Source organism: Chlorocebus sabaeus, chromosome 23 (assembly GCF_047675955.1).
Source record: "Chlorocebus sabaeus isolate Y175 chromosome 23, mChlSab1.0.hap1, whole genome shotgun sequence".
Classification (NCBI taxonomy): domain Eukaryota; kingdom Metazoa; phylum Chordata; class Mammalia; order Primates; family Cercopithecidae; genus Chlorocebus; species Chlorocebus sabaeus.
In genome coordinates this window covers 1529110-1539287 of record NC_132926.1, presented here as the reverse complement: position 1 = coordinate 1539287, position 10178 = coordinate 1529110, and the positions used below count along the sequence as shown (strand labels likewise).

The 10178-nt window shown below is 54.5% G+C and overlaps 1 protein-coding gene across 1 annotated transcript in view; it reads right to left on the bottom strand.

Moving 5' to 3' along the window:
• Positions 1-10178, bottom strand: part of FLT4 (fms related receptor tyrosine kinase 4) — a 46735-nt gene continuing 36557 nt past the window's right edge. Inside the window, 3 exon segments of the mRNA XM_008015555.3 lie at positions 1-2195; positions 8083-8168; positions 9343-9463. Of these exon segments, the coding sequence (XP_008013746.3) occupies positions 1997-2195; positions 8083-8168; positions 9343-9463 (406 nt within the window). The 3' untranslated portion in view covers positions 1-1996.

The following is a 10178-nucleotide window of genomic DNA, read 5'->3' as shown; positions in this document are numbered from 1 at the left end:
GACTGGCACCAGATTTATTATTATCTCTTGTTAAATATTTTCCATCTTTTCTGAGAACATGGTCTAGAAAGGCATAGTTGGTTTTCTTCCCGGTACATGCCTGGGTGGGCAGCGAGGAGGAGAGGTGCGCACGGGGCGGGCTGGTCCTCTGCAGAGAACAGCCTCGGGCTCCTCTTAGGGAAACCCGACATGCCAGTCCCACGTTGGAGGAGGTGCGGAGGAAGGGGCGGTCCCAGGACAATGAAGATGACCTTATACATACACTCAACGTATCCTGGAGTAACACGCACTGGGGGAGGTGGGGAGGGGAAGGGAGGTGGGAAGGGAGGTGGGAGGGGAGGGGACGGGAGGGTCAGCTGAGCGAGCCCCTGCTCGCTGCGTGGAGCCTGTCCTGCAAGCGTCTTGTGGAGTGGGTTTGGGGAGTCAGGGCGGTGGTGAGTCTCCGTGGTTCTAACAGGGGGACGTGGGTCTTTCTCCTGGTGAGGTGTTGGGGCACTCTGAGCTGGGATAGGGGTCCTGAGCAGAATGGCTCCAGCCTTCAGAGGATCTCCGGCTGCTCCTCTGGGAGGGTGGCGTTCTGACCAGCCAGGGTGCTGATGTCAGGCGCAGGCCAGGAAAAGGCCGGAGGCAGGGCCCCAGAATGTCCACTGAGTGCTGGGTGGCACAGGGCAATGCTGGGGGGTCCTTCGTGCCAGCCCCGAGCCTTCCTGAGTGGATCCCATGGTGCTCATCTCTCATGAGCTGGTTCATGGCTTGGGAGGGGCCGCAGGTGGCAGGTCCAGGCTCTAAAGGGAAGAACCAGACCGGCAGCTCTAGACCCAGGCTCCTTCGAGTCTGGGCCAGGTGGGAGAGCGGGGGGCCTTCTCCAGAGGCGCTGACTGCTCTGCCGGCCCTGAGCGGGGGCGGGCGCCAGAGTCATCTAGACTCAGTGTAACTGTTCCTGGGCGCCTTCCACGCTGAATTTGGAAAGCAAATTCTTCACAGCAGCTATACAGTCTGCGAAGCTGTTGAAAAAGACCTGCCGGCCGGGCGCGGTGGCTCAAGCCTGTAATCCCAGCACTTTGGGAGGCCGAGACGGGCGGATCACGAGGTCAGGAGATCGAGACCATCCTGGCTAACACGGTGAAACCCCGTCTCTACTAAAAAATACAAGAAAACTAGCCGGGCGAGGTGGCGGGCGCCTGTAGTCCCAGCTACTCCGGAGGCTGAGGCAGGAGAATGGCGTAAACCCGGGAGGCGGAGCTTGCAGTGAGCTGAGATCCGGCCACTGCACTCCAGCCTCCGCGACAGAGCAAGACTCTGTCTCAAAAAAAAAAAAAAAAAAAGAAAAAGACCTGCCGAATGGCTCTTGACACCCAGGCTCAGGTGTGCAGGCTGCCTGTGTCGCCGGTCTGTCATACCGGCGGCCACCCCAGGGGCTAGTTACCTGTTTGGTCAGGCCCAGAAGAGGACCCTGCAAATTCCTCCCTTGTTTCTTTGAGATGGAAACATAGCCCCCTCCCTTCAACTGTGAAGAGGCGGGTGAGGCCAGCCGGCCTCGTGGGAAGAATGGCTGTGTGCCTGTGGAGGACACGGTGTTTGGGAGACTCTGCTCCGGTGTGCCTTGACCTCCATCACTGTGACTCCCAGACCAGATTCCTCACGGGAAAACAGGGACCAGCCGCCACCCAGTGTGATGAAAGAGGTCATCAAAGACATTCCCATGGAAGGGCTGGCCCTGGGGCCAGCACTTGTGGACGCTGAACTAAATGACATCTGAATCTCAGGGGGAGGAGCCCGGGCAGCTGGAGCGTGGCCCTGGCCAGTTGTGGTGACAGAATCCCAGGGGCCTCGGGCCTGGAGTTCTGCTCTTCCCAGCTGGGAAGCTTGCAGAGAGGGAAGGACACTCCTGTGCCACCAGAGTTAAACCAGACGAGTTCCCAACCTGGGTGTCCAGCCCTCTGCCCGCCCTGCTGGGCCTGAACCCCCAAGTGCTGGGGGCCTCGTCCGATGCTGCTTAGTAGCTGTTGTCTGTGAAGAAAGACACGCGGGCAGACGGGGAGCAGTGGTCCTCCTCGCTTGGCTCGGACAGCTCCCCATACTCGCTGTTGTAAAACACCTGGCCTCCTCGCGCCCCCCGGTCAGGTCGCCGCCGCCTCCCTTGGGAGTCAGGGTGCGCCCTGGTCACATCCACATTCTGGTCAGGTCCTTTACAGCTGCCAAGACAGGGGAGGTGGAGTTAGTAAGAGAAGAAGGCCGGGTAGCGGGCGGTGCACACTGGTAATCCCAGTAGTTTGGGAGGCTGAAGCAGGCGGATGGCTTCAAGCCAGGAGTTAGAGACCAGCCCGGGCAACATGGGGAAACCCCGTCTCTACAAAAAATACAAAAATTACCCAGGCGTGGTGGTGCACGCCTGTGGCCTCAGCTAAGTGAAATAATTGCTTGAGCCCAGGAGGTGGAAGTTTCATGAGCCGAGATCGTGCCGCTGCACTCTAGCCTGGGCGACAAAGTGAGACTCGGCCTCAAAGACAGACAAACGAATAACGAGGAGGAGGGACCGGACCCCTGTCGGGGTTTGATAGGAACCACCAAGGACACAGTGGAGCATGGGACATGCTCAGACTTCAAAAAACACACACAGACTAGACTAAACAGCAAAGCAGATTGATCTGATTCTGCACTCACTGGAGCTTTGTCCGAGCCTGGACACGAGACTGTGAAGAATGTCCAACTTCATCCCCAGCCCAGTTCTCACTCTGTCTTGCCCGTCTCAGTGAACGGCACCAAAGTCCCCTCAGCTGCTGGAGCACCTTGGGGTTCTCCTTGCCTCCTCCTTCCCCTCACTCTTCATATCCCATCCATCCATATCCCATCCATCCATATCCATCCATCCATATCCCGTCCATCCATATCCCGTCCATCCAGATCCCATCCATCCAGATCCCATCCATCCATATCCCGTCCATCCATATCCATCCATCCATATCCCATCCATCCAGATCCATCCATCCAGATCCTGTCCATCCAGATCCCGTCCATCCATATCCCGTCCATCCATATCCATCCATCCATATCCCATCCATCCATATCCCATCCATCCGTATCCCGTCCATCCGTATCCCATCCATCCATATCCATCCATCCATATCCCATCCATCCGTATCCCATCCATCCGTATCCCATCCATCCATATCCATCCATCCAGATCCCGTCCATCCAGATCCCATCCATCCATATCCCGTCCATCCAGATCCCATCCATCCATATCCCGTCCATCCAGATCCCGTCCATCCAGATCCCGTCCATCCAGATCCCGTCCATCCAGATCCCGTCCATCCAGATCCCGTCCATCCAGATCCCGTCCATCCGTATCCCGTCCATCCGTATCCCGTCCATCCGTATCCCGTCCATCCAGATCCCATCCATCCAGATCCCGTCCATCCATATCCCGTCCATCCAGATCCCGTCCATCCAGATCCCATCCATCCAGATCCCATCCATCCATATCCCGTCCATCCATATCCCGTCCATCCAGATCCTGTCCATCCAGATCCCGTCCATCCATATCCCATCCATCCAATCCCATCCATCCAGATCCCATCCATCCAATCCCATCCATCCAGAAGTCCTGCCCACTGTAACTCCAGGACACATGCGGGCTTCTCCATTCTTGGCCCCTCCTGCGGAGTCCGCTGCATCCTTGCCGGCTCTGACACCCTCCTGTGGACTGCTCTGCTTCCACCATGGCCCCCTGGTGCTCCACCCTTCGGAGAGGTCCTTCAAGTTACACTGTGTCATTCTCCTCCTGACACACCCTCCAACGGCTTCCCGTCACTCCACGAAGGAAATCCAAGCTTCTCGCCTTGGCCTAGGAGGTGGTTTCTGCCCCTGCCCTGCTCTCTGCCTGCTCCATCCTGCACCATCCTCAGTGCTTTCTTTGCATTTTTTGAAGATGTTGATTACTTGTTTGGTGCTTTGCCTGGTGCTACTGAAAACTCTTGACTGTAAGTTTAAAATACTAGTTATTTTACTGTTTGCATCTTCTTCCTCTGGGACTCCCAATTTTATATATATTGGATCTTTTCTATTCCTGTCACTTTATTTCTGATCCTTTTGCCTCTTTTATTTCAGTTTTGTTTTCTTTTCACATCCATCCTCTGTGTCTGCCACTGTCAGTCTGGTCATACATATTGTCCCTGTCGTGCCCTCATTTTAGAAAGGATTTAGTTATTTTTCCCCCTGAAATGGGGTCTTGCTGTGTTGCCCAGGCTAGACTGCAGTGGCACGATCATGACTCACTGCAGCCTCAACCTTCTGGACTCAAGCAACTCTTCCACCTCAGCCTGCCGAGTAGCTGCTACCACAGGCGTGGGCCACCACACCCAGCTAATTTTTAAAATTATTTGTAGAGACAGGGTCTCATTCTGTTGCCCAGGTTGGTCTTGAACTCCAGGCCTCGTCTCCCAAGGTGCTGTGCTTACAGGTGAGAGCTACTGCCTGGCCGAATCTATGTTTTATTTCCATTTCTTTCCTGAATTTAGTCTGCTCTCATTTGTATCATCACATTGTCCATCCATTTCTATTCTGAAATTTTGAATATCAGATTCATGGTGCCGCTGCTTGTTTTGTTATATGTTTAATTCACGTTGGAGGATTTTGTTCATTTTCCTGTTTCATTTAAACCGTTGTCTACTGGGAAGTTTTAACTCTAATGTTCTGTCTTGTTCCTGTAACTTTGTATGGATGGTGCTTTTTTGGGGGTTCAGGATTATTCGTGTTAGGATTTTCTACACAGAAAGAGCCACTTCTCCTGTGGGTGGGACTAGGGATTTTGGTGGCATCCTACATTTCTTCACTTAAAAGTGCCACATCAAACCTATATCTTTGGCATCATCTCAAGTTCCTTTGACTGCTTTCTTCCTTCTGAAGGCTCCATCCACGTTCCGTATCATCCTGCCTCCGGGGGACAGCCAGTCTCTCACCCAACAGAGCTGGGCCTTCCACTGGCTCCATGCAGTCACGCTGAGTGACCACGAGCCCAGAGTTTCCTGATCTCCTTCTGCCCACAGATGCAGGTGAAATGCCGCATGCATGGGCATGGGCTCTGGCATCCTAAGTGGGCACTGAAAGGGCTGGATGATGTAACCCAGGAGTGAGGAGCAGGTGATCCCCCATGGGGCGAGTGCCAACCAGTGGTTAACAGGAGACAGCGAAGGACCAGACAGATAGATTCCTCCTTCTGCTCCCCACACACCCCACAAGGCACATCCTCTCCTTGCACCTGTGTGGAGAGCACTCTGTATGCCAAGCGAACGCACCCGCCAGGGACCTGTGGAACCTCTTCTTGGCTCATCATCAACAGAGGACAAAGAACAGTGCCCTCTGCTGCCGATACAGGGTGATGCAGTTTCTCAAACGCACAAATCCATCCTGTGTGCTTATCTGTCTTCTTCTGACTTCTGGATACTATCTTGCTTCCTTAGGACCCTTATCTTCTGGAACTTTCTTCTTCCTCTACCACCAAGCATCCAAGGAGCTGCACTCCCTTCTGGTTCGCTGCCCTTTCAGAAGCAGGATGGCTGCCCAGTGCCTCGGACTTGATAAGGGAGGTCTCCTCGCAGCCCCGTCTCCTCCATCACCCCATGGTCTGTGTACCGAGTTTCTCTCCTAGCTGAGCCATAGGCGCGGGCTGAGCAGCCTTCTTTGATCTCAAGGAGCTGTGCTGTTTTTCGAAGGTGTGCAGAAGTTTGAATTTACGTGGCAATCATCCTCTGCCATACCTTTGACTTAATTACCTTGTTTTTTGCAGGTCAAAATGCTGTTTGGTGAAGAAAAATTAGCCCAAAGCTATTTCCGTAACGTGACCACCATTAATTTTCCAAAACCAGGTACTAACAGGAGTCAGCTGATAAGCCATATGCGGTGGCTCATACCTGTAATCCCAGCACTCTGGGAGGCTGAGGCGGGCAGATCACTTGAGGCCCAGGAGTTCAAGATCAGCCTGGCCAATGTGGTGCAACTCTGTCTCTACTAAAAATAAAAAAAACAGGCTGGGCACAGTGGCTCAAGCCTGTAATCCTGGCACTTTGGGAGGCCAAGACGGGCGGATCACGAGGTCAGGAGATGGAGACCATCCTGGCTAACACGGTGAAACCCAGTCTCTACTAAAAATACAGAAAACTAGCCGGGCGAGGTGGCGGGCGCCTGTAGTCCCAGCTACTCGGGAGGCTGAGGCAGGAGAATGGTGTAAACCCGGGAGGCGGAGCTTGCAGTGAGCTCAGATCCGGCCACTGCACTCCAGCCTGGGCGACAGAGTGAGACTCTGTCTCAAAAAATAAAAAATAAATAAATAAATAAATAAATAGCTGGGCATGGTGGCATACTCCTATAATATTACCCAGCTACTCAAGAGGCTGAAGCAGGAGAATCACCTGAACCTGGGAGGCAGAGGTTGTGGTGAGCTGAGATCACACCACCGCACTCCAGCCTGGGAGACAGAGTGAGACCCTGTCTCAAAATAAATAAATAAATAAATAAATAAATAAATAAATAAATAAAAATAAAGTGAATCTTTTAAGTAGACACTAAAGTCTTTGTTTAATCTATAGCTTAGTTTCAATGTTCAAGTTGGCCAAAACTGTTTTTCCCCTGGCTATCATGTTGAGCAAATAGAGTTCACTTTCTATCTGGACAGGCATATGTGGGTATTTCTCTTGCCAAAATACATCCCAGCCTGTGGGCGAAGGATTACCCAGGTGCCGAGGCAACAGACTGAAGGCACAAACTGTTTCAGTATAATACAGAAAATAGTTAGAATAAGAATAGCCATAATACAAATTAGATAGATGATCATGGACATTACTGATCATTAGCATAAACATTAATCACTAGCTTTTGGATATTACTCTTTGATGTATTACTCATATTACCAAGGAATAACGGGCGGGTATAGAGTCAGGTGCTGAAGGGACATGGTGAGAAGTGACCTAGAAGGCAAGAGGTGAGCCTTCTGTCATGCCTACATAAGGGCCGCTTGAGGGCTCCTTGGTCAAGCGGTAACGCCAGTGTCTGGGAAGGCACCTGTTCCTTAGCAGACCGCGAAAGGGAGTCTCCTTTCCTTGGAGGAGTCAGGGAACACTCTGCTCCACCAACTTCTTGTGGAAGGCTGGATATGATCCAGGCCTGCCCACAGTCATCCGGAGGCCTAAACCCCTCCCTGTGGTGCTGTGCTTCAATGGTCACGCTCCTTGTCCACTTTCATGCTCCTCCTGTACTCCTGGTTCCTCTTTGAAGTTCTTAGAAGACAGCAGTAGAAGAAATAGTGAAAGTCTTAAAGTCTTTGATCTTTCTTGTAAGTGCAGAGAAGAAAACGCTGACGTATGCTGCCTTCCCTCTCTGCTTTGGCTACCTAGCAGGGAAGGGCCCCTGTCCCACAGTCACATGACTTGCTTGACCTTGTCAATCACTTGGACCACTCACTCTCCTTACCCTGCTCCCTTGTCTTGCACGCAGTAAATATCAGCGCGCCCAGCCGTCCGGGGCCACTAGCGGTCTCCGCATCTTGGTGGCAGTGGTTCCCCGGCCCAGCTGTTTTCTCTTTCTCTCTTTGTCTTGTGTCTTTGTTTCTTACGATCTCTCATCTCCACAGATGGGGAGAACACCCGCTAAGCTCCGCTAAGTTCCGTAGGACCAGACCCTATACCAGCCAGTTCAGATTACAGTATCTACCTGGCTCTGCAGCCACTGGATGAAGTTCAGGGGTTTTGGGGCTGGGACAGCCTCCCCAACCTGGAGGAGGGTGTGTGTGCCCTGGGCATGGCGGGTCCTGCGTCGTGTCAGAAAGACACAGCGTCTGAGCTCTGTCAGGTGACAGGGAGGTGTCGGGACCGGCACGCAGGTGGTCAGCATGCGACAGGGAGGGGCTGCTGTGGTGCCAGGTGAGGAGGGGAGTCTCAGGGCAGCTCACCTTGAACATGTGAAAAGGTCACAGGGAGCCATGAGAGGTTGCAGGAAGAGGGCTGGGCACGCCCAGGCCCCAGCCTCCCTCCTCCAGGGGAAGGCAATGTCAACACCCGCAGTGCAGGAGGCTCACGAAGCCCTTACCTGAAGCCGCTTTCTCGTCTATGCCTGCTCTCTATCTGCTCAAACTCCTCCGAGGCCAGCACCATCCCACTGTCCGTCTGGTTGTCCTGCGTGAAGAGGACAAGCCAGGCTGTGGGCCCCGCCTGAGGCCCTCCTGCAGGGCAGCCACCCCCAGCCAGGACAGCGCGGCACGACCCTGCGGTGCGGCTGACCTAACACCCGTCCCTGGGACACGGAGCCGGAAACAAGGTGTCCATTCATCCCAGGGTGAGGGTCACACGCTCCTGCCACGGAGGCAGACACTGAGGTCGGGGGCTGTGTCTGGTGCGTGGACACCTCACACTGGGGGACTCCACGGTGGCCAAGCCTATGCTCAGTGTGCAAAGAGCAGGAGCCGCGGGAGAACCAGGGACAGGACTCACAACCCAGCAGCTCGTAGTTCAAAAAACGGTCATTGTGAGGCTGCCTCCCGACCTGGGGGGCTTTGTTACCCTTTCACTGTGGCTTGGTGTGGTTTTTATTCTGAATCACACAGCAGGGAAACTGCGATCTTTTCAGAGCCCCCCAGCGTCTTCAAGTGGTCCTGAAGGCAGGAACCCAGGTCCCTGAGGTCTGGCCAAAGGCTCCCATGGGGCCCCTCTGCCCAGCGCTCACTGACCAGGCCCAGGACTCCCAAACCTGCCACCGAGGAGGAGGAGGAGCTGTCCTTCCACTGGGGTTTCTGCACTACTGAGGAGGGGAGGCCTCGTGTGGGGGTGACAAGGGCATAGGACAGAAAGCAGCTGTGAGATGTGGCATCGTAGGAGGGCCCAAATGTGCCCAAGGCTCTCCCTGTACTTGCATTTTCTTTTTTTGAGACGGTGTCTCGCTCTATCCCCCAGGCTGGAGGGCAGTGGCGCGATCTCGGCTCACTGCAAGCTCTGCCTCCCAGGTTCACGCCATTCTCCTGCCTCAGCCTCCTGAGTAGCTGGGACCACAGGCGCTGCCACCACGCCCGGCTAATTTTTTGTATTTTCGGTACAGACGGGGTTTCACCGTGTTAGCCAGGATGGTCTCAATCTTCTGACCTCGTGATCCACCCGCCTCGGCCTCCCAAAGTGCTCGGATTACAGGCGTGAGCCACCGCGCCCGGCCTGGACTTGCACTTTGAAATGATAGTCTTTTCTGTTAAAAAGCCTGCAATTGGTTTCTGCCATTTGCCTTACGAATTTCTGAGGCTGCCTCCCGAGGCGGTCCCAGCCCTGACCCGAGAGCACAGCCCCTGCCCTTCATGTGAAGTACCACAGAGCCCTTGTAGGTCATTGGGGTCATGGGGAATTCTTCAAATGTCTTCATCCTGGAGGAACCATGGGTGTGAGTCCCTCTGGCCAGGCACCCGGGAAAGGACACCCAGTTGTAATACCTGTGGGGAGAAATCAGAAGGTGCTGAGGAATGCACCCCAACAACTCTCCTCGAAGTTCTCTCTGCTGTCCCTGTGCCTCCTCTTCTCCTGGAAAGGACCCCAGCCTGGGGCAGGAGTATGGACGGGCCTGGGTCTGAGTGCTGGCAGCGGCTCCTCCGTGGGCCTGGCCTCAGATGTCTACCCCACAGCCTCAGCAGCAGGGCCTGGGTGTGCACCCCCACCCTGGGCCGTGTTTCCTCCCGAGTCCACTGCTGAGCTCTGTGATGGGAAGTGAGGGGCATCCAGCCCCGTGGGGCATCGAGCTCCTCCCAGGGATGGGCAGCCCTGGGGCTGCAAGCTGCCGACTGCCCTGCCCACACGTGTGTGCACTAAGGCACATGTTGCGGGGTTGGTGGAAGGAGCCTGGCAAAATCCAGCTCACTGTGGTTGTCCCCGAGGCCTAGCCCTGCCATGTGCTGAGGCAGAGCCTGCATCTCAGCAATGCCGGTGTGAATGTGGGCGGCACAGCCATCCTGAGTGTGAAATGCCAGGGATAAGAGAGCCTGGGCAGAGTTCTGGGAATTAAGTTATGTTCTCCTCCTGACCATGCCTCAGTTGGAGACCTTCCCTCCTCCCAGGGACTCTTGGGGACTCACCCCCAGACTAGTCAGTGATTTAGATAATCAGAGACTCCTGGGAGGAATACTGGCCCAAACACAGTCCACTCCACCTCTC